We start from the raw sequence: 25,109 nt of genomic DNA on the forward strand, positions 1-25,109 counted from the left end.
TTTCATATGACCCATTTTGCCACAATTAAAACATTTAGTATTCTGGTGTCTCCTTTTACCATTGGAAATTGCTTCTTCTACCCATGCTTCAGTGCCATAGTCAAATGTATCAACATTCAGTGTATGCAAGACCCATTCTTCCAATGGCGCTGATCTGAGCTTTAAAGGTCCCAAGATCCTTTTGCATTTCACATTTGCATTTTCATAAGCCAAAGACTCAATCATTATATGTCTTGCTTCTGGATCAGATATCCCTATTTGTACAGCCTTAGTTAGTCTCTGTAAAAAGTCACTAAAGGGTTCTCTCTGACCCTGTTTAACTCTGACAAATGATTCCAATTTCTGTCCTGGGTCTTGTACCCTGTCCCAAGCCCTTAAGGCTGCTGTAGTAATATGGAGAGTGTGTTTTCATCCAAATTAGTTTGTTCCTGAGGGTCAGAAAAGAGCCCCTCACCTAGAATTTGATCTAGGGAAATCTCAATTCCCTTTGCTCGTTCCTGCTGTTCTAAAAGTCTAGCCTCTTGCCTGAATAAGCATTTCCATTTCAATTGTGGTCCACTCTCAAGTACTGCAGAAGCTAACTGAAGCCAGTCAGAAGGCGTGGCTTTGTTTGTAGTGGCCCAAGATTTCAGCATCTCTGTAACAAAGGAGGCGTGCATCCCAAAAGTCATCACAGCCTGTTTAATTTCTTTGAGATCATTCATACAGACAGGCTCCCATGTATCTTCCTTGATGACCCTAGGGTTTCTGGAACCAATCACTTTCTCTGTTGTTATTACTGGAAAGGCAGGTAGAGCTGTAGGTTGAGCTTTGTGGGAATTGTCCCGGAGAGATTTACCCACAAATGGAGTTAATATTTGCCTTTCTACCCCTAGCTCCTCTTCATCAGAATTTAGAAATTCCTCAATCTTTTCAATTCTATTCACCATTGCCTTCTGCAATGTCTGAATCTCCTGTCCAGAATTATGTTCCAAAGCCTTCATTGAGGATTCTAAAGTATGAAGTTTGTCCATTAGAGATAACATCTCATCTTTGGACATAATTTTTATGGCATAAACCATGCCTTCTTGAATTGACAATCTTTCCGCAAATCTGTCACAGACTTTAGACAAAATCCGATTGTCACATTCAGCAGTTTTGATTCTCTCAGTTAATGTTTCAGTTCCTACAGAAAGGGATTGAAGGTTACGATCCAAATCAGCTGTTCCCTTTTCCATAGTAATGAATTTCTCCTTAATATCAGCCGTTAATGTTTCAGTTCCTACAGAAAGGGACTGAAGCTTACGATCCAAATCAGCTGTTCCCTCTTCCATAGTAATGAATTTCTCCTTTACATCAGCCTGTACCTTTTCTAAATTTTGGTCAGTTGATCGAGTCATGTTAAACAAAGATCTGTTCTCTGCCTGGATAACTTCAAACTGATTCTTGAGAAGATTGTTGTCATTCTCAATTGTTTTTAAGTGTTTAACCTCTGCCTTAAGAATCCTGGATTCGTCTCGTAAAGACTTTATCATATTTCTATTATCAAACCATATAGTACCAAGGAAAACTACGAATCCCAGAAAAATCCATAGATGTGGGGTGACAGACACCTCTTGTAAAATCTCCCACATGGTACAATCAAAAAGGCTGTTGAAGTCTTGAATGGTAACGTTTTCAGACATTTTCAATCAAATCAGTATTTAAAAGAAATTTTTTTTACCTGTAATGACCGGTTCCTGCCAGTGGTGGCGAAAGAAATGCACCTGAGTCCACGTGGCCGAAGTCAGAGCCGGTCTGAAACAATTAACTCAAAACCGAAAGTTATTGTTCTGCCTGAGGAGTTAGAGTGGTCGCAGAAGCGGTCCCTTTGTATCAGACCAAATCTGCTGCTGTGGCGGCTTTGGCGGCGCAGACGGGGAACCACTCTGGCGCTGCAAAACCACAGGCACCTGAGCTTCCGCTAATTCAGGCAGCGGGGTTCCACTGTAAACATAGCGAGTAGGTCTGGCGGGCGGGGGCGGAATGGGTCCCCGCAGGCTATGGCATGCGTGGCCGAGTGTATCTCGGACTCGGCACTGGGGCCCGAGTCACGAACTAAAAAACAGCTAAAAAACAGCGGGGCTTCTGGCAGCTGGACCTGGGGGTGTGCTGTGATTTTAGAACCCAGGCAGAGGGCTACGAGATTGAGGCACGTAGCTCTCTCAAACTAAAATTCAAGACTATGTCCTGAGCCTCTCCGAGACTTACAGAACCAGAGGTTCCTGCGGAGAACAGGACGCACGCCCGCAATCTTTATAAGTAAAAAATATCATCGGGGGACCCCGCCCCCTGTTAGCAAGGTGATTGGCTGGGTCTCCCCTACAAGTAAGCATCAACCTAATTAATCTTTATCAATGATTAATCTAATCTTTATCAATTAAAAAAATCAAGAGTCAGATATTGGGGTGAAAACCTGAAAGATCAGAGAAGCAGGGGAGCAGCAACAGTGACTTCCTACCTTTCTGGTTCCTCAGAACAAAAGGGGCAGAGAGATCCTCTGAGCCCTGCCTTACCTCTTGTCTCCTCTCTACAGTTCTCCAAACCTCTGTGGTCAGCTAGTGGCTGGTCCTGCCCTATGACTTCAAGTAACCTTTATCAGAACAAAATCAAAAATATCACACATATATTTATTTAGAAGCAAGGTCTCTCTATGTAGTTCTGGGTGTCCTAGAACTCACTATGTGGACCAGACTGACTTTGAACTCACAGAGAAACACACTAGATACAGAGTTTGTAAATACTGCGATTTTTTTTCTCACTTTCTGTAGTGTGCTTTTCCTTCCTCTTCTCCTGCAGCTATCCCTTCCCCTCCCCCCTGCTGTTTTGTCTCTTGTGTCTTCTCTCTGTCCTGTGCTAATGCTGAACTAAGGGTCTCATGGATGTCAGGCAAGCGCTGTGCAGCCTCCCTTTTTTTCACTTTGTTGTTTCCTCTGCTGTGCAGCTTCTTAGTTTGATACAGTTCATCTTTTCAGTTTGTACCCTGAGCTTGTGGTATGACCAGAATCAAAGAGCTTTTCCCTTGTGTTTTCTTGTTTTATGACTTTAGTTTTTACATTAAAAAATTTATTTTGAATTATTTTTCTTGTGTATTTAAAATAAAAAAAATATGATACCTAGCTTTTTCTTTCTTAAAATTGCTTAGACTGTTTGGGTCTTTTGTGGTTCCATATGGATGTTGGAATTTTTTGTTTTAAATTTTCTTGAAGAATGTCGTTGCAATTTGACAGAGGTTGTGTTGACTTTGTGATTTGCTTTGGGCAGTATGGCTATGTTAACAGTATTAATTCTTTCAATCCCATGGACTGTCTGTTTACTTGTGCTTTTTTCTTTTTCCCTCTCACCTCCTCTTCCTTCTCCCCAAACCACCTCTCTTGAAGGTCTCATTGTGTAGCTTGACTTGGCTGGCCTGGAACTCAGCTACACAGATCAGGTTGGTGTGTGCCACCATGCCTGGCTGGTGGTGCTTTTTTTCAATTTCTTTCATTAGAATCTTACACTCTTTAGGATACAAGTTTTAAGTATTTACTTATATAGCAACTGACTTTTTTGTTTTTGTTTTTCTGAGACAGGCTTTCTCTGGATCCTCAGCTGTCCAGGAACTTACTTTGTAGACCAGGCTGACCCGGAACTCAGAGATCTGTTGCCTCTGCCTCTTACATGCTGGGATTACAGGCATGTGCCACCATGCCTGGCTGACCTTTTTTTCTCCCGTTGGTGAGGTGGGGTCTGAAACTTACTCTGACCCAGGTTGGCCTTGGTCTCTGAGTCTTCCCTCTGCCAAAGTGCTGAGATTACTGGCTGCTGATTGATTTTTGATGTTATATTAATGAAACTTTTCTCATTTCTTCTTTGGATAGTGACTTGTATACAGAAATGTAATTGATTTTGTGTGTGTGATATACACATGTTCATGTGTATGTGCATGCATGTATATATGCAAATTGTGGAGGCCAGTGGTCAGGGTTCCTCAGTTACTGTCCACCTTATTGTTTAGCAAAGTTTTATTATATTTATTTTGTTTATTGTGTATGAACTCTTTGCCTATATCTATATCTGTACACCTGGTGCCCACAGGGATCAGAGTGGATGTTGTAACTGGAGGTATAGATGGTTGTGAGCTGCCATGTGGGTGCTGGGAATCAAACCTGGGTCCTCTGCTTTAACAAGTGCTCTTAACTGTTAAGCTATCTCTTCAGTCCCCCACCTTTTAAGACAGTTTCTCATGTTGCCTGTAACTCACTTTAGTCAGACTGGCTGGCCAATGAGATTTGGGGATTCCTTAACATGCCCTACCCCCCAACTGCACTGTGGGATCACAGATGCATGGCTCTTACATGGTGCTCAGTAATCTCAGATTAGATCCTCATGCCTTTCTTGACAACTCTGGTTAGGACTTGTAATTCTTTGTTGAATAGAACTGGCAAGAGAAGTTGCCCTTGTCTTGTTGTAAAACCTTAGAGGAATTATTTTCTTTAAGTTTTCCACATTGAGTATGATATTTGCATGGGTTTTTCACATTATGGGCTTTATTCTGAGGTATTTTTTGTCTATCCCCAGTTTCTTGTTTTTTTGTTTTCTTTAATTATGAAACAGTGCTTGCCTTTGTAGAGCATTTTTTCTGTTTTAATTGAGGTGACCATGTGTGTCAGATCACTAGCTGAGGATGACTTTGAACCCCTGTTTCTTGTGCTACCACATCTTGAGTCCTGGGATTATAGGGTCTATCACCACACTTGTGGTATTTATATGGTGCTGGGAATTGAACCCAGGCCTTTGTATATCCTAGGTAAGCACTCTTCCAACTGAGCTACTTAGACAGTTTCTACTCTAATTTTTAGTTTTCTGTTTGTTATTTAGCCCTGCTGACTTAATTTATTGTAAACTCAAATTTGCATATAAAATAATCACTAATTTTACAGCTTCCCTCCTCTTGTTAATTGGTAATAGACTAGCATTTTGCTTCTAGACAAAAATAGATACAGTAAATTTGGATCTTTTAGATTCTCTTTCCTCCTGACAAAAAGTTTTTGTTCGTTTTAACTTTCTTTTAATTTATTCTTTGTGTCTTTTACATCATAAGTCTTGGTCCCATTTATCTACCCATCCCTCCATATCCACCCTCTGTCCTAGCAACCTTCCTTCCCCAATAAAATAAAATAAAATTTAAAGAAAAAAATGGAAATAAAGGAAAAGTCTCATTATGGAAGCGGCAGTGTGACACAGTCTCACAGTAAACACTTTATCCATATATCTTTACTTGCAAGTGTTCATTGCACAGAGTCATGGTTCCAGGCCTCTGGTTTCTGCTACACTTTCGATACTTGGGACTCCCTGGCTAGCCTGTTGTTGTTCTGTGCTGTAGAGATCTAGTAGCTTTTGGTCTGCAGTACTGGTCCCTCCAGCAGATCACAGATGGGGTGGATGTTGTGGTGATTCAACTCCTAGTCCTGATTCTGGGCGTGGGTAGTGGCAGACCTAGCCTGCCAGTTCTCCCTTGTCCTCACCTTAAAGATGAGCTCTCCAGCACTGCCCTGGCTAGTTCTCTCCTTGCAGCAAGGGGATGGGTCCAGTTCTCCTGCTTTGAAGCCCTCAGGGTCTGCTCTTCCACACCTGAAGGTGTCTTCAGGGCCAACTCTACTGTGTTGCCCAGGTGAGGTGCAGGGGCCACTCTCTGAATGCTGCAGCTGGTAAGGGGGAGGGTCAGCTCTTGCCCACCACAGGTGGCAGGGTTGGGGGGCATCTTTCTCTCGCCCTCATCACCACATAGCAGACAGAGGGGTGTGGCCAGCTCTTCCATCCTCATACTCTCTCTCAGGGCCAGCTTACCCGTGACTCTGCCAACAGGGTCAGCTTTACTTGATGCCCACGTGAGGAACAGGGTCGCTTTTAGCTGGTAAAGAGGAAGATGACCTCCCTTGTCTACTGGAGGTGGTGAGGGATGAGGAATAAGGGGGTTAGCTCTCCCCCACCCACACTGCTGCTTGATAGGTGAGTAGTGGGGACAGCTCTCCCACACTCACAGCTGTGGGGCTGGCTCACCCACACCTCTGCCAATAGGGTTGGTTCTATTGTGCTGCCCAGGGCCTGCTCTCCGGAGTGCTGCAGCTGGTGAGGGGCAAGGGCAGCTCTCCTACTCTTTTGACCTCAGGGTCAACTTTCCCACCTGCCTCAGGCTCTTTGGGGTGAGGATCTTCCCCGCCCTTACAAGCCCTTACTACGGGGTGGCAGATGAAGGTCAGAGCCAGATCTCTAATGCTCACTCCCTGGGAGGTTAACCTGTGCTCTCCCCAACAGGGTCAGCTCTACTGTGCTGCCTAGACAAGGTGCAGGGCCTACTTTCCTCACCAGGGGAGGGCATCTGTCCCTTGTCCCCATCACCACACCCAAGATGAGGGAGGCAGTACCAGTTATGCCCCTCTCATACCCTCAGGGCTGGCTCACCTGCACCCCTGTCTATAAGGTCAGTTCTACTCTGCTGCCCAGGCAAGGAACAGGGCCAGTACTGCAGCTGGTAGAGGTTCTCTCGTCTACTCCAGGTGCTGAGGGGCAAGGGGAAGAGGCCATCTTTCCCTCACGCCACCACATGGGAGATGAGAGGGATGTGACTCGCTCTTCCGTTCTCATGCTCTTAGGGCCAGTTTCACCCATGCCTCTCCCTTCCCCCCAAAGAGGGTCAGCTTTATTTTGCTGCCTAGGTGGGGTGGTATAAAATCCTCTCTCTGGAGTGCTTCAGCCAGTGAGGGGCAGGACCAGTTCTCCCTGGTATTGTAGTCAGTGAGAGGTGCTGACAGTTCTGTACAATCAGGAGCCATGGACATCAGCACTGACTGTGGCTGCATCAGGGCCAGCCCAGGCCCAGACAACACCATGGCCCTGGGTGGCAATCAAGTGGATCTGTGAATCAGTCACCTGGTCTACCAAGTGAGTTCCAGTACAGCCAGGGCTACACAGTGAAACTCAGTTTTGAAAAATCAAAACAAAACAAAAAGATTAAGCGTTTTGGTATGATTATTTTTCTTTTATTTTTGAAATTATAATATAATCACATCATTTCTCTCTGAACCCTCCCATATATACCCCTCCTTGGGTTCTTTCAAATTCATGACTTCCTTTTTCATTAATAGTTACTACGTGTGTGTGTGTGTATCTTTACTAAATATAACTTATTTTATCTAAAAGATTTTTATTTAGCAAGTTTATAAGTGATTTATGGGTACTTTGTGTTTACAGATGAATGCTGATAAGATAAAAGCCAGTCAAAACAGGTTAAAGGAATTCTTACTATGTATAGGTCTGAGAGAGAGGAAGACATGTTTTGACTGTAAATATTGCTTTATTTTGTTTGGAAGGTTTTATCAAAAGTTCTGGTTTATAGCTGAGCAAAGAACTTTAATTGATTAAAATAGGTCACCTTACATTTTGGGCTTAAGCATGGTTCTGTTGAACTGTGTCTCAGAAAAATGTTAATCCCTTTACACAGGTGATCTTCACAGTGGTTTTGGTTCTTGAAAAGTTTTTGCACCCTGATTAACCTTTCAGACCAAATCAAACTGCATTAGAAAAAGCCCAGGTTTAGTGGATACTAATGCTCCCCGGTGGCCTTCCAGACCCCCAGGGATGGAGACAGAGAAGGGAGACTGGAAAACCACGGAGAGAGGAAAGGAAGACCAGAAAACCATGTGTTTGTTTTCTGAGGGGCAATTTAAATACCCCGTGGGAGTGGACTTGAGTCTCTCTGAGGAGGGGGTCACCGTTTGGTGGGCTTTCTCGGAGGTGTAGTCTGGACTGAGGCAACTCCCAGGGGAGGAGGCTTGGGGTGGAACTTTCCACCCAAACAGTTCTTATTTTGTTTTGTGTTTTTAAAAATTGTGCTCAAATTCTGGATGCTGAGCCAGCCAGACATTTGAACCTCGGGGGAGTGGTGGTTATATCTTAGTGGTGGCATTCCCTGTTTCTTCTGAGAAGAAGAAACTGAAGAAGCTGATCGAAGCTTCTGATATTAAAGTTAATTTCATCACTGTAAGAGCAGTAAGATTAGAAAATAGACAGTTTTCATTTTTTTCCTAATTGCTTTTATTGTAGGTATAGAAGATTTAGGACTGGGAAAGGTTTAGTGAAAAGTATGTTTGGACCTAGCTGGTTAACCTTAAGACCCTGGCTATTCTTAGGTGAGCATAAGTAACAGTTTCGATAGTGATTGTGAAGTGAGAGAGGCAGAGAGTGAGTTTGTTGTGAACTTTTCCTGGGGAGATGTGAATAAACATTTAATGACCACAGGTTAGGGAATCAGTGATAAGTCAATGTAACTATTCCAAGTCCAACCTTGTTGTCAAGTGCATTTATTGAGCTTATAAGAGCATGAGATCAGAGAGAGTACTCAAGGCCTTAAGAAGGAGGGGCTGGTTAGTCGGGTGTACTTTGGGTGTTCTCTTATTTTAATTGATAGATTAGGTCATATATTTATTTTTCCTACTGCACATGTCTCTTCCCATAGTGCATCCAATTTGATTCATATACATGCCCAATTATACATAGGCATAAGATTATAAATTGAAATTTTCCAACAAAATTCACTGGGACAATATGGTTTGTCTTAGTGTACGTGTACCGCAAACCAGTTCAGGCCAGATCAGCCTTTCTCTTCATTCTGTTCAGATACATTGGGATTGTACTTTAATGGTCCAAATTTGATTGTTGTTGGGGCCAAGAAGCTATACTGTTGTTCAGAGTGAAGTGTACATGAGTCCCAATTAGGTGGAGAGTAGAGGGATTCTGAGGTTATTAGCTGCATTGTTGGGAGAGAAATGTGTATGCATAGTACATGCAGGTGAAGGAGCTAGACTGCCAAGTGCATTATTACAAGGGGGTGTGTGTGTGTACATGCTCCAAATAAATAGGGTCCCAAGCCTCTGAACTATTTCCTATGTTTGACTGCCTTATAATGACTTTCCCTACATCCTCCTATGAGGGAAGTCAACAGGCCCAGTCTTGAGAGCTGCTTCTGATGAAGATGGTCATGCTGTTATGCTTAAAGAATAACATTTTAGGGGCTGGAGAGATGGCTCAGAGGTTAAGAGCATTGCCTGCTCTTCCAAAGGTCCTGAGTTCAATTCCCAGCAACCATATGGTGGCTCACAACCATCTGTAATGAGGTCTGGTGCCCTCTTCTGGCCAGCAGGCATACATACAGACAGAATATTGTATACATAATAAATAAATAAATATTAAAAAAAAAGAATAACATTTTATAATAACATGAAAGCATTTTATAGAACGAAAAGTGTATTTTAGCATGGTTACTTTCGTTATTGTACAGTCCCAGCTTCTCAACTTTAGTGCTTTGATTCTCAGGTTGTTTCACTGACGTGCCGTGGGTGGCAACAGTCATCGTATCAAGACAACTGTAGAGCACAGCTTTCCAACTCCGGTGTAGTGTTATTGGAGACAACAGTCCAGTGCGGTCCCGGGGAGGAACAGGTGCGTCTGGGGCCAATTCTTTTTCTTTCTACCAGCAGCACAGAAATGCTGTAATATGAGGAATGTGAAGATGTGGATCACTTTACTAGTCCAGTGTTCTCATGGGACACAATTTTATATAGACTAGGAAGCTCATCCCTGCTTCTTTGTCTCAATAGTCTATATTCCTCAAAAGTATATATTTTTGTGTGTACGTATATTATCTCATGGGATATTTGGCATACAAGAAATTAAAACATTCAAAATTGCAAAATCATTTCCTGAGTATAAATAGAAAATTTTAAAGGAAAGTTGTTGTTGGTCCCCCCCCCCCCTTTTTTTTTTCTTTACTTTCTTTTTCTTTTTTTTTGAGATAAGATTTCTCTGTTCTGGAACTGGCTCTGTAGATCAGACTGGCCTCAGACTCATAGAGATCCTCCTGCCTCTGCTTCCTGGGAGCTGGATTAAAGTTGTGTGTTACTGCTGCCCAGCTGTCTAGTTCCATTTTTTATACAGCTAAGTTTAAATAAAATATAGAAAGGTAAACTGTTTTAGTTATACATTTGACAGATGAACTTTGAAAGATACAGTTATAAAATATAGAAAAGTGAACTGTTTTAGTTATACAGTTTGTCAGATAATCTTTGAAGTATACAGTTATGTAAATATCACTATGCTTGACCTATAGCATTGCTATTATGGACAAAAGTTTCTGAATACTATTTTAATTATTACCTTCTCCAGTCCCTTATCTTAAATCAAGCATCCTATAGTTGGTAGTTCTGCTTTGCCTTTTTAGAATTACGGTGTGTGGATTTTAAAAATCTGATTTCTTCTGTATCAACTCTAAATAAATTTTCATTGTTTTTGAGTAAACACAACTTCATTTTTGTTGAGTAAATACCTAGGAATAGATCAGCTAAATTATATTAAAATGGTATATTTAACTTTACAAGAATATGTTATATTCTGAAGTATCTGTTCCATTTTGCCAAGGGAATGCTGTAGCTTTAGGTTTAGAAATATTTGTTCAGTTTTTTGTTTGTTTGTTTGTTTGGTTTTTGGTTTTGTTTTTTTAAATGACCACAGTATGGATTTGTCGTGTAGTACCAAATGATTGATTTAACAGTGAGAGCCTACACAGATGTCAGTGACTACATGGTACTAGGAGCTGGTAGTGACTGGAAAAGGTCTAGAAGGTCAGTGTAGTAAGAAGTCACATAGAAGGAACAACTTTCTTTTGACCACTCTATATGTGAGAGTATTGTTAAATATGCTGAGTAGGCAGTAGTCTAAGCATAAATGTGTGACTCAGTTAATGACTCAGCATCTTTTCCTTTAAAATTGTTTCAGAGAGCAGAATCTTGGCATCATCTTCCTCAAGAAAGGGACTCTTCCCAAACCTTGGATACGCCCCAGACTGAGATTGACGTGAGAAGAGAAGGAATTAAAGTAATAGACTTCCCCTCTCTGGAGAAGAGTGAATTGGCTCAGTCAGAACGTCCAGTCATGAAACCAAAGCTAAATCTCTTGTGTTCTCCATTGCTAGGTAATGCCTGTGTTTTATTAATACCTTTTTATTTCATGTGTAAGGGGGTTTTACCTGCATGTATGTCTGTGCACCATGTCCATGCCTGGTGCCCATGGTAGCCAGGAGATGTCTGATTCCCTGGGTCTGGAATTATGGGTACTGGGAATCAAACCTAGATTCTCTAGAAGGGCAGCCAGTGCTCTTAACCACAAGCTTTCTCTCCGGCCCCAGTGCCTCTTTGTCTACCCCCTCCCCACAGATGGTTTCTCAGTGTAAGAGCCCTAGCTGTCCTGAACTAGCTCTTGTAGACCAGGCTGGCCTCAAACTCACAGAGATCTGCCTACCTCTGCCTCCCAAGTGCTGGGATTAAAAGCATGTTCCACCACCGCCGGGCACCTCTTTGTCTTTAACCAGAGGTAATAGCTTAAAATTCTAAAAACTGACCAGGCGGTGGTGGCGCACGCCTTTAATCCCAGCACTCGGGAGGCAGAGGCAGGCGGATCTCTGTGAGTTCGAGGCCAGCCTGGACTACAAGAGCTAGTTCCAGGACAGGAACCAAAAGCTACAGAGAAACTCTGTCTCGAAAAATCAAAAAAAAAAAAAAAAAAAAAAAAATTCTAAAAACTGTGTGTGTGCTCATACATGCACATTTATTAGCCTTGCTCCTAACATTTTAGTTGAGGATCTCTGTGGAGCTATACTCAGAAGAGTTAGTTGGTTCTAGGTCTTCACACTGGCTGGTTGGCTTAGCTATATTATATATGCTTTTTTTAGCATACCTCACTATTCATAGAAGGCTAAAGGAGACCACTCCCATTCTAATGGATATGTGTCTTCCGTAGCACAGTTGCTCTTGGGAAAACCTCATACTATCTTTGGTGTTCCCTCATCAGTGGAGACTCAGTGTTTCCTGACAAATAAAATAAATATCTCCATGTTTTAGTTTGCTTTTCATTTCTGAGATAAAGATCATGACCAAAAACAACTTAGGGAGGAGAGAGTTTATTTGGCTTACATATCTTGATCACAGTCCATTGAGAGAAACTAAGGCAGGAACTCACAGCAACTGAAGAAGAAGCCATGGAAGAACACTGTTTACTGGCTTGTTCCCCTTGGCTTGCTCAGCCTGCTTGCTTGCTATTCTTTCTTCCTTTCTTCCTTCCTTCCTTCCTTCCTTCCTTCCTTCCTTCCTTCCTTCCTTCCTTCCTTTCTTTCTTTCTTTCTTTCTTTCTTTTCTTTTTTTTTTCTACCAGGACCACCTGTCTATAGGTGGCATCACCCACAGTGGGCTCAGCCCTTCCTATAAATCATTGATCTTGAAAATGCCTCACAGACTCAGTTACAGGCAATCTGATGGAGGCATTTTCTCAGCCAGATTCCTTTTTCACACATGTGTCCAGGTTTGTATAGTCATTCTAAGCTATTGTTATCCTCAGCTTTGAGAACAAAACAATTAAGATGAAGAAATTGAGTCATTTCTTCAACATAGATCTTACTGCTCTTCTCAGTGGAGAATGACTTTCTTAGCTTTCTACCAAAGATAAACTAAAAGTACCTTTCAAATCAAGGAATTTAACCATAAAGATGGTTTTATGGAGTTTTGTAGAGAAGCAGACTAGGACCCAGTTGGGCTTATTCTTTTCAAAATAAGCTAATGTGCAAGCTGGGATGCTAGTGCTGTGCTATGTGTTATGGACCATTAAAGTCAATTGTATACTTCTCTTTAGAGAAACGTGTTGACCTTTGTGGTAGTTTGAACCTAAGTGGGCCCAAAAAGCTTAGGGAATAGCACTATTAGGAGGTGTGGCTTTGTTGGAGTAGGTATGGCTTTGTTGGAAGAAGTATGTCCTTTTGGGGGTGGGCTTTGAGGTCTCATATGCTCAAACCATGCCTAGTATCTCAGTTCACTTTCTGTTGCTTACAAGATGTAGAACTCTCTAGTACTGTGTCTACTTACACACTGCCATGTCCCACCGTGTTGATAATGGACTGAACCTCTGGTCTGTAAACCACCAAATTAAATGTTTTTCTTTATAAGAGTTGCTATGGTCATGGTGTCTTTTCATAGCAATAGAAACCCTGACTAAGATGTAAGTTGGTACTAGGAACTGGGGTATTGCTGTGATAGTCCTGACCATGGCCTTTGTTTGAAGAAATATGGACCTTGGGACTGGATTAGAAAAGCAGTTGAATTCTTTAAGTGCTGCTTAATGGGTCATCCTATTAGGGACATTGAAGACAGTGGTCTGAGTGTGATTTGAACAGTAGGTGCCTAGCTCTAAAGGTTTCAAAGGAGAAGATTGCATGTGGGCTAGAGACTCACTCATCTTGTGATATTTTGGTGAATGTGACTGCTTTTTGCCCTTGTCTGAAGAGTCTGCCTGAGGCTAAAGTGAAGAGATTTTGATTAATTCTATTGACAGATGAGATCTCAAAACAGCCTAGTATAGACTCTGTTATGTGGTTATTGGTGGTAACTCTAACGAAGATTTATAATGAAAAGGAACAAACTGAGCAGGGTAAACTAAAAATGTGAAATCTGAGGAGAAAAGGAGCAACCAGGAAGGGGAATGGAGCTAAGTCACGTGTTCTAAGGAGATGAACAGATTAGGAAGTGGAATAAAGGGAGTGTTGACCTCAGGGCATATACCACTCAGCTAAATTTCCAATTTATGAAATGGAATTAAAAGCTTAGAGCACAATGTGGTGACACATGCCTTTAATCCCAGCTCAGAGGCTGGCCTGGTCTACAGAGCAAATTCCAGAATAACCAAGCTTAGGCAGTGAAGGTAGCTATCGAAAAACAGAAAGTTGGTGACGATGTGATTGAGAGATCTCTGAGTTTAGGGCCATCCTGGTCTACAGAGCAAGTCCCAGGACAACCAACCTTAGGCGGTGAAGGAAACCACTGAAAACAGAAAGCTGATGAAGATGTTTTTGAACAACGGGGCCATGTTCTAGACCCAGCAAGCAGCAGAACTTGGCATCTTTGGCCATGTTGTTATGACTTTAGAGTCAAGGACAGAAGAAAGAGGTTATGAAATTTGCCTCTGTGCCTAAGGAAAGCTGCTGAGGCCAGGTACATGTTAGGGGTGTCGCTGAATGGAGGCCCAGAAAGGCCATCGTGTGAAGCTGTGTAGTTAAAGCCTTGATTGCCTTGGAGACCCCAAGATGTTAGAGATGCCAGAGTCATGGGATACCTGCTGAGGAAAGCTGCTAACAGGGAGTGGAACCAGCCCAAGAGAAAGAAATGTGTTACAGTCAACAAAGTTGAAAGGAATTGGAGAGCTGAAGAGTTGACATTGGATGTGGAGATGCAGAGTTTGGAGTTTGCCAAGTTGGTTTTTGGTTCAGTATTTTCTCATGCTGTCTTCCCTATATTTTAGAATAGTGATGTATATCATGTGCCATTTTATGTTGGAAGTATGTGATCTGCTTTTTGGTTTTGATTTTACAGGGGATTACAGTTAAGAGATTGATTGTATGAATCTCAGAAGAGACTTTGAACTTTAGACTTTTAAATAAGTTTGAGACTGTTGCAGACTATGGAGATTTTTGAAGTTAGACTGAATGCATTTTTGCATTTGGTATAGCTATAAGCCTTTGGGGACCAGAAAGGTGGAATGTGGTGGTTTGAAAGAAAATGTTTCCCAAAGGGAATGGCACTATTGGGAGGTGTGGCTTTGTTGGAGTAGGATGGCCTTGTTGGAGGAGGTGTCTCTGTGGGGTGGGTTTTGAGGTTTCACATAAGCTCAAGCCACACCCAGTATCTCAATTCACTTCTTGTTTCCTGTAAGATGTAGGCTCAGCTCCTCCAACACCATGTCTTCCTGCAGGCTGCCATGTCCTGCTATGATGATAATAAATTAAACCACTGAACCTGTAAGCCACCCCAATTATGTTTTCCTTTATAAGAGTTGCCATGGTCATAGTGTCTCCTCACAGCAGCAATAGCAATCCTAACTAGGACAACCTTGGTGGGAGGAGATAACTGTGACCAAATGATTGAAGGTTGCCGTTAGGAGAAAGCAACTCCTTTTTTTTGTCCATTAACTTACAGGACACATAGTACCGACTATTTTGATCCAAGGGTAGTTAGATGAATGCTAACCTCCTTTTCTGTGAAGAAAGTTCTATAAACAAGACAGCAGTACTATGAGATGAGTGCTACTGTCTGCAAACTGTAGCCCACAGGCTGAGGCCTGATTTTGTACTCTCTGGGAGTACCAATTCTAAAAGTGCTTATTCTCCATATTTATTTAATTTAGTTGTTCTCAGAAAGAGCCTTGTGACATATCCTCCTGGAAACTCTAGGGCTTTCTGCTTTAACCTCCCAAGTGCTGAGATTATTATGGTGCTCTGGCTGTAACCCAGGGCTTTTGCAAATCCTTTACTGCTGAGCTACAGCCACCACCATTTGAATTTTTTAAAAAGATTGATTTATTTATTATATATACAATGTTGTGCCTGTATGTCTGCATGCAGGCCAGAAGAGGGCACCATATTTCATTACAGATGACTGTGAGCCACCATATGGTTGCTGGGAATTGAACTCAGGACTTGGGAAGAAGGAGCAGTGGTCTTAACTGCTGAGCCATCTCTCCAGCCCCACCATTTGAATTTTTAAAAGACTGTGAAAACAATGTACATGTGACAGTTCATATGTTACCAATAAGCCTAAAATATTTATCCTTTGACTTTTGATCAAAAATCCTTGCTAACTTGTAGTGTAGAAGTTAAAATGAGGACATATAAAATATAAGACACTGCATTAAATCAATATAAGATCTTTAAAAAGGTAAACTGATTGGTGGTGGCACATGCCATTAATCCCAGCACTTGGGAGGCAGAGGCAAGTGAATCTCTGAGTTCGAGGCCAGCCTGATCTACAGAGTAAGTTCCAGGATAGCCAGGGCTGTTACATAGAGAAACCCTGTCTTGAAAAACAAAACAAAAAGTAATATACCAGCAACAGAAAATAAGTTCTGTCGGCCAGAGAGATGCTTAGAGGTTAAGAGCACTGGCTGCTCTTCCAGAGGTCCAGAGTTCAATTCCCAGCAACTACATGGTGGCTCACAACCATCTGTAATAAGATCTGGTGCCCTCTTCTGTTGTAAAGACATACATGCAGGCAGAATACCATATACATAATAAATCTGTAGTGTAATGGTTAAAAAAAAAAAGTAAGTTCTGTTATGGCAAGATGTCAAGGAAAATTCTATAATAGAAAGATTTCAGCATTGAATGAGAGACTATACAATACAATTTTTTGTGTCCTAATGTGTTGTGTCTGTAGCTGCAGTATGTTGCTGGGCCCTAATGTCTTCCTTGGGAGAGGGGGTGAAAAGGCCCAACATCGAACACAGACTTACAGCATACTCATTTATTTAACAATGGGGAAAAACTTAATAACCTTCCCAGCAACTAGGTGTTCTGATTCAGTTGACATTTCATGCTTGTCTCTCATTGGCTAGGCATGATCAGGACCTCTGACAGTTCCAGGCAGGATCCCCCTCCCCACCCATGCTGGTTCCTTTTGACCTGGTAGGCCTTAACTTTCTACAACTGCTAGTCTGTCCTTCATGGATGCTGTCAACATGGTATTAGGCTTTCATCTGATAACAGTCTGTCCACACGTAAGGAAACAGTTGAGCAGTATGAAGAAGGCATTGCCAGTTTGCTATATAGTCTTCCTGTCTCTTATACACATATACATGGCATGCTTGAAAATTAACTGTTTAATTCTCGTCTGCTCCCTTAGGAAATGCAGTTTCCTGCTTACCTGACTTAGCTCTCAAACTCCACTCATGTATTTTTAAATATTTGTGGAGTTGTTCATGTGGTGCTTATAACTTATTACTGATTTCTTGGCTATATGTCAATATTTATGATAATAATGATTTCTGTAAGTTCTGGAACTTGGTTAGGAATAACTGATTTTTAATTTTACTGTTTATTTTTCATACTATTTTATGTGTAGGTGTTTTGCTTACATGTATGTTTGTGTACCATCCTAGTGACAGAGAGTGTCAGATTCCCTGGGACTGGATTTACAGATGATTGTAAGTCACCATGTGGGTGCTGGGAATCAAATTTAGGTCCTCTGGATAACAGCAGCCAGTGTTCTTAACTACTAAGCCATCTCTCCAGAGATCCTTTAAATGCTCATTGTACCTAGTTAATTGAAAATAATTTCTTGTACCCACTAAAGTTCTTTGTTAGCCTCAGATTCTTTTTTAAAAACTGTGTTGATTCTTTCAGGGATGAAAATCATCTGCTTTGAAGGTTTCAAAATGATTTTCTAGCTCAGTGCCAAAGATGAACCATATTAAATTTTCTCTGATGTTAAAAAGGTTTTCATGTGTTTGTGTTTCCAATGTATACTGTGCATGTGCATGCCAGAGGACAGTTCCAGGTGTTGTTCCTTAGGAGCTAGTCATTTTCTCTTTTGAGACAGGGTCACTCACTGGCTACCCTGTGAGTCAGTATCTGCCTGTTTTTACCTCTCCAGTCCTGGAACTGGTAGTGTGCAACACCATGCCTAACTTTTTTATATAGCTTCATGGAGTTGATCCCAGGTTTTCATGCTTGAACAGAAAGCATTTTACTGACTAAAATTTTATTTTGAAAGTTATTACCCATTTCATATTTTTAACCAATTCACTAAATAGTTTTAATTGGAATCCTACTAAGAGCAGCTGATGCTTCACTTGTCACTGAGGATCTATCTGTGATAAAGCAGCTTTGTGGAGTTTGAGAGGAACCAAGCCAGTGTGCAGAATCCAGAGCCCCAAGTCAGGACTATAACACCACTGTGAACAAAAACCCTTTGTGGGAGTTCCAGGGTGAGTCCTCACTGTGTACATAGTTGAAATCAGCCTTTAATCCCAGCACTCAGGAGGCAGAGGCAGGTGAATCTCTATGAGTTTGAGGCCAGTCTACAAGAGCTAGTTCCAGGACAGGCTCCAAAGCTACAGAGAAACCCTGTCTCAAAAAACCAAAAAATAGGGCTGGAGAGATGGCTCAGCGGTTAAGAGCATTGCCTGCTCTTCCAAAGGTCCTGAGTTCAATTCCCGGCAACTACATGGTGGCTCATAACCATCTGTAATGAGGTCTAGTGTCCTCTTCTGACCTGCAGGCATACACATAGACAGACTATTGTATACATAATAAATAAATAAATATTTAAATAAAAACAAAAAATAAATAGTAAAAAAAAACATAGTGAAATCAAGAAAGTGTGCTGTAGTAGTAATTAAATTCATGTTGAAAAAGAGGTATAGTTTTAGCAACACATCACTAAAGCCAATTTTAGTAAACTGCTGTAAACAGTATTTCTGTTTATTTCTAATGAATTTTGTATGAATATTTAATTTTTGTTTTATAATTGTATAAGTGCTATAGGAAATAAGGATTTTATACTAGTTTATGTATTTAGTGACATAAGAATTACTTAAGCACTTGGGAGGGAGAGGCAGAGGCAGGAGGATCTCTGAGTTTTAGGCCACCCTAATCTATATGGAGAATTCCAGGATAGCCAAGTGCTTATATAGAGAAACCTGTCTCAAAAAACCAGAAATACTATTCCCTGAACCAACAACTACTACTTAATTAGTTAAGATGGAAGGGAACCATGGTGTTTTTTTCTTTAAAGCAAGTTTTCAAACTCTTGAGGTAATACCTATTTTATATATTTCAGAACTAGTACTCCAAAGAACATTTGTGTTTGTGATATCTTCTCATAGTAGAGCTTAAACAGAAAATTTAAGAAATGTTTATTTAAAACTGGCCACACTGTTACTTACATATTAACATCATAGTTTTATAGAGAACTATAAATGTTTTTTCAGAAGGGGGGCCTTGTTTCAATATTGAATATAATTTTGATCCTCATCACCGAGAGCCTTAGATTACACTTTGATATAATGGTATAAGTTTTTATGTTACTTAAGATTGAGGAGGGGCCAGTAAGATAACTAAGTAGGCAGAGGTATCTGCTGCCTAACTGGATGATCTGAGTTTGGCCTGGGACCCACATAATGGAAGGAGGGAAATGATTACTGCAGTTGTCTCCTGATCACCACTTGAGCACCATTGCATGCTTACATCCACCCACCCACCTGACTGCTCACACAGAGTAGAAATGCAATAAAAGAGACACGCTTTAATTGTTCACAAACACTGTAATAAATATATATATATATATATACACACACACACATATGTGTATATATATATGTATGTATAATAGTAATTTGCAGAGAAGTTGGAATGCAGGCACTTAACCTTACATATGAAGAGATTATTTAATAATATTAAGTTTTGTAATCATATTTCCTTACCTGTATGTATAGTAAATGGTATGTAATCTTCAAAGTTGTCTTGGATTAAATGAAATACTGTGTGCTAAATGATTGGGCTTTTACAGGTTCTGTAGATGGTTGCTGCTGTTGTTATATTATTGTAATGATTGTAGCATCTTCCAGGTGGTAGCATGGTTAGACGCTTAAGTATTGAATGAATACACCAAACACTGCACTTCTTGATTGCTCAGCTTTTTTAACGTTTGAAACTTTGCAGTCATCCAGGATAATTTTGCTACTCCTGATTTGCCTTTGCTGACATGTTTGACACAAGACCAGGAATTTGAGCCTGATTCTTTGCTCCAACAAAGTGAACTAGAATTTGCACCTTTGAGGTAGGGAGATTCATTTTTTGCCTTCTAAACGTTCTACTCATACTATAAGTTGTTATTAATATTAATGGTTTCAGGCTAAAGTGGGATTTGAAGTAGGGGCTAGATATTCTTAATCACCTTCTTGGTATTAAATTGGTGCAGTGTTTTGCATGTAGAGATATACTAGGTGACTACAGTTCATTTAGAGATAATGTATGGTTTTGTATGTCCCTTTAGGCATACTTTAGACATACTCAGTACCTTGTGTTTCCTTATTTTAAATCTCTCTGTATGCTGCCACTGTCCTTCCTCTCCATCCTACCTTAATTATGCAAAGAAAGCAGCCACTTCCCTCTTCCTCCTGGCATTCTGTTCTGTCTACTCCACCCACCTAAGAGCTGGCCTATCAAATGGCCAAGGCAGTTTCTTTTTTAACCAATGAAATCAACACAAAACAGAAGACCCTCCCACATGATTTCCCCTTTTTATGTTTAAACAAACAAAAAAAAAGAAGGCTTTAACTTTAACATAGCAAAATTACATATAACAAAACAGTTATAAAGTAAGAATTACAGTTACAATATTTATATCTATTTTATCTTTTATCATAACAAAGGAAAACAACTATAATTATCTATTCTTCAACTCCATCAAAGACTCCAGAAGGATATAATATTACCTAAGTAAACAAGAAATAAGCAACTTTCAAAACTCTAGAAATGACAGACATCTCGCTGCCTGGACAGTCACCCAAAGTTCCTCTGTACCGTTGGGGCATCCATCTTCGGCCTTCAGGCCCATAGTATCCAGCAGACATTTCCAAGAAGCAGGAAATTCAAAGATAGTTCAGTCACTTTCTGCTGTGTCCTGCAGAATGTCTCGCAGACTCTTTCATGAATCAGGAACCCCGAAAGACCATCTCACCTTTAGGCAAGTTCAGCAGTCCTCTCTCTGCGGGTTCTTTGTGTCCAGTTTATGCAACAGTCCAGGCAAGAGCAGTTTTTTGCCCAAATGGCTATCAAACTCCATAAAGAGCCTCTTCGATGCCCATTTTCCTCTTGAAGTAGATTGGTGCTGCCAGGAGCAGACGTGTCTTGTTGTCCTGAAAATCCCTAAGTTATTAAAACATTAAATGCCAAATTCTGTAGTCTTTGAAAGATATGAAGAATGCCTATCTGAAATATATCTATGCACATCTAGAAAATCTAACTAACATGACTACAAGCTTGACTATTACTGATGATTATCCATTAACAACCTATATACATTACATTTTTACATGAATTACACAATCACAATACCTTAGTCAAGATCAGAAATACATATATATATATATATATATATATAAAACAAAATTGACCTTAAATTTATATTAATAAACCAAGATTTATACCAATGCAAATTATTCATATCTATATCATATCCCCCTTTAAATGTAAAAGAACATTTATAAACAATATTTGGGAATATGGGCGCAGTTTTTTCTCTCCAAACTGCTTCGTGCTGAATGGGGGCGCTGTTATTCAGGTCTTTCATGGTATAACCTGTTTGCTAGGTTCATCTCAGTTGCAGTTGAGCAAAGTAATTTTTTGAAGGTGTTCACAGCAACGTTTCAGGAGGGCATGGTCTATCATACCATATTGGGATAGAAGCAATCCACAGGGTCTCATCGTCTGTGAAAATAAAAGAAGAACTTTTCCAAAGCATCATAACCTTAGATCCAAATTTTGAAGTCAAGGTATTTTCAAAATATCTATGTTGGATTAGTTCAGCAGCATTTATAAACAAATACTTTTTTAGCAGCTGTTGCTCCTTCCTCAACATTCAAATAATTCAAAGAGAGCATAATAGCATACAGTATCAAGATTCTCTGTATTTTCCATCTTTGTGCGGCTTTATTTTAACCTCTATTTCTTTTATTTTTACTTTTACTTTTTGAGACAAGTTTTCTATATATCTTTGTCCTGGAATAACTCTTTAGACCAGGCTGTCCTTGAACTCACAGAGGTACTTACATCTCTGCCTCCTCAGTGCTGGGATTAAAGATGTGTGCTACCACACCTAGAAGTCACAGAGGTCAATCTACCTCTGCCTCCCAAAAGTTGGGATTAAAGGTGTGTACTACCACACCCAACTACTCTCTTTCTTTTTTTTTTTTACTTTAAGAACTTTTTTTAGCCTGCATATATTTTTATTTTAACACACTGTATAAATCATTTACACGTTTTCTTCGACTTTGAATCTTTCTTTTACTGTATATGTCTCTTTTTTGACCACATAAGTCTTTAATTTTTCAAACAATATTGGTAGGACTAAAGCTGTGGCTTTGGCAGCTGGATCCAGCCCATTCCTTAGCTTTCCAGCCTCATGGCGGAGATACTGGCTGTAGCCATTTTTATTGCCACAACTCTCTGACCTTTCAAGGTCTCTGCCGGCAAACAAGCTGTAGCATTCTGCTCACAGACCACACTCAGTTGGACTGCCAGTCTGAAAGAGTCAGAGTCTGCTCTGGCAGGATGGACCAGAACGCCAGCATTTTAAAACAGCACAACATTTTTCTTGCTACGGCTGAAAACAAACAAGCGTGCAGTCAGCTTTTATCAACACCATTTAAATGTTTTGTGGCAGGACCTCTTAAGAGCTGCAAGGATTTGCAGCTAAAGCTGAGTCAGGAAGCCTCTCTTAGATGAGAGCGCTTGCTTGCCTATAGCAAGCAGAGCAGACCCGAGAAATTGCTGCTACCAAGAAAACATGCTTTATTCTTTCCCAAGCTTTCTCAGACTTTCAGTGGATTCAGTTATCCACGTTGGGCAGCCACATTCTCATCTTGTTTTCTTTACATCTGGCTGGTAACTGACTGTACCCTTCTCTTCCCAGAATTCTCTTAGTCTGGTCATCCCACCTATACTTCCTGAAACCAATACGAATGACAAGTCTTTACAGTGTATAAGAGCATTATCCCCCACCATAGCAAAAATTCAGTTTCAAGTAAACCTAATTTTAGTGACACTAGGTTTGTGTTTTTTGTTAGTATTTGAAAATTAAAGTATTAAGGAGCTAATTATTTCTTTATAACTGTATTTGCAGAGAGGTTCCCGATAAGTCAGAAGATACTGAATGGCTTTCTCGGCCGTCAGAAGTTAGAGAAGCTTTATTCCAGGCCACCTCAGAAACATCTTCAGACTTAGTTAACAGTTGCCTTAGTATATCTCAACATCCACTTACAGGTAGCACAACTTTTGGGTCTCAGCGCTCTCTTTTCCCATCTGAACAAGAGAATAATGGAGAGAATGCACCACCTGATGCTCCTGATGAACTGAAAGGCCCCAATGGTTCTGATCACTATGATGCCCTGCTTTCATATATGTCATGGCAGACAGAAAAGGATACTCAGCAACCAGAAGGCAAATTGACTGATAAAGACCAGGTTTCCACTTCAACTTTATCTGATATTAGTGATGAAAGCATAACTGCTAGAAGAATCAATGACTTTGATTCGGCTTGTTCACATGCTCAGTATTGGAAACAGGAAACCTTACAGCAGTCAGAAGCATGTCTACCCCGTATGGACCAGGCTTCCTTCCCATGCGAAATTACTCCTCCTAATAAAATGTCATATTCTTTCCTGCGATGCATGTTGGAAAGAGCTAAAGGGGCTCCCTTGACCTCTGTTAACCATCTTGAGAATGTTTGTTTAAGGTCTCCATCTGAGGATAAAATGAGTCCAAAGATGGATTCTTTGGGGGGCTTTGAAGGAAATGAAGATAAGAAGAAAAAATTACCTCCATTTTTTAAGCAAAAGGAGATTAGAAATATTTTGCCGTCACCTCAGGTGCATGCCAAATCTCCAGAGGTAAAGTATATTGGGTTGGCTGCCGTCCTTGATAGTCATGAACAAGTTTCAGAAGCACATATACTCTCTAGAGGACTTGAAATCTCCAAACTAGAGGCTTCTGGTGGCCCCCTTCGAACAGTTAAAGCCAACTTGGATGAGACATCAGAACAACCGTATTTTCAAGAGGAAAGAAACCAAAAGGCAGCTTCTACTTTTGGTGAGAAAAATGTTGATGCTACTGAAAATGTAGCCTTTGAGGCAGTTATTGCCTCAATTGAGCCTTCCAAGCAAGAGAGTCCTATAAGTGAAATCCAAACCAACATCAATAAGCCATTAGCAGATGACAGCCGTGAGAGAGAACCCCCCAAACCAGATCTTTCCCCATTAAATTATAGTGATGAAAACTCTTTCATGGATAAGCTTAAGGATCCAAAATACCAGTCTACTCCTGGGGTGTTGGAACCAGCAGCTTCAAAATCATTGTTGCATAAAGAAGATGATGGTGGTAGCTCCCTATCTTGGGATCCAGATTTAAAGTCACCCCCTAATACTCCTCAGAACATGCTCAGTAAGCCTCTTTCTGTCATTCCAGAGCTTAAGTCATTTTCTTTAAGAGAAAAAGCTTACAACTGGGTTGTTGGTCTTGGGGGAAACACAGTCACCTTCATTTCAGTATGATATAAACAATCTTGACCTTACAGAGAAGGTAGGATCTTCAAACATTATTTTTGCAATGAAAGTATCAACTTATGAATCTTGGGTTTTACAAGATTTAAAGCAGTAGACTTTTGAAGAAGTTGCAGATTCCTCAGATTATAATTTGGGTAAAGCTGTATCTGCTGCTGTATGGAGCAGCTTTTTAGTAAATTTGGCAGCATGAGATGCAAGTCCCTCTTTGCTTTAACTTTGACTGGTGATGCATCACTGATTCTAGTGAGCTAAGGAAACTGAAGAAGGCTAAGATGAAATTCCTTGGCCTGGGGAGCTGAGTCCAGTTTCATTGTATATACATTTGTGCAACATGACTTTTTTTTTTTTTTTTTTTAAATAGATGGCCTACAGGAGAAGGCTGAGTCTGGAATTGTTACTCTGCATGGTGATGCTGAGTACTCCAGCCTATATAAAACTACTGATGTACACAGTGAAAGAATTTCTGAACTGCAAAGAGAGGTAAGATTCAATGAAGTGATAGTTGTAGAAATGTGGCCTTTTTCAGTACTAATTCAGGAAATGGTGTTTGTTTTTTACTTTTTACAATTTCCCAGACATGGGACCTACAAGGCTTAACTGGTGAGTACTTGGAGCTCGCAGATTTAGAGAAAATGCTTGATGATCTTTGCGACAGCTCCTTGTTTTGGCTACCTACTTCACAACTATCATCTGAGGAGAGCCATTTTGACAAGTCTGTAAGTTACTCTACTTGACCTATTTTATGGATAGGTAAAGGCATATTTTAGTTGAAAAGAAAATGATAATGAAAATAAAAAGGCTCATTTATCTTTTGATAGCAATTCTGACTCACAATGTGGTCTTCATTTCATACCCAGGAATATGATCTAAATGTTGACAAAGTGTTTGTTTCATAGACC

General features: G+C 40.5%; 1 protein-coding gene across 1 annotated transcript in view; it reads left to right on the forward strand.

Annotated features, from left to right (window-relative positions):
* Nucleotides 1–25,109, forward strand: part of Alms1 (ALMS1 centrosome and basal body associated protein) — a 134,634-nt gene that overhangs the window by 11,683 nt on the left and 97,842 nt on the right. The window contains exons 2-6 of the mRNA XM_057770407.1: nt 9,373–9,498; nt 10,831–11,026; nt 19,589–19,706; nt 22,773–23,737; nt 24,572–24,690. Coding sequence (XP_057626390.1) covers nt 9,373–9,498; nt 10,831–11,026; nt 19,589–19,706; nt 22,773–23,737; nt 24,572–24,690 — 1,524 coding nt within the window. The remainder of the gene's footprint in view (nt 1–9,372; nt 9,499–10,830; nt 11,027–19,588; nt 19,707–22,772; nt 23,738–24,571; nt 24,691–25,109) is intronic.

This window comes from Chionomys nivalis, chromosome 1, assembly GCF_950005125.1.
Source record: "Chionomys nivalis chromosome 1, mChiNiv1.1, whole genome shotgun sequence".
Lineage (NCBI taxonomy): Eukaryota > Metazoa > Chordata > Mammalia > Rodentia > Cricetidae > Chionomys > Chionomys nivalis.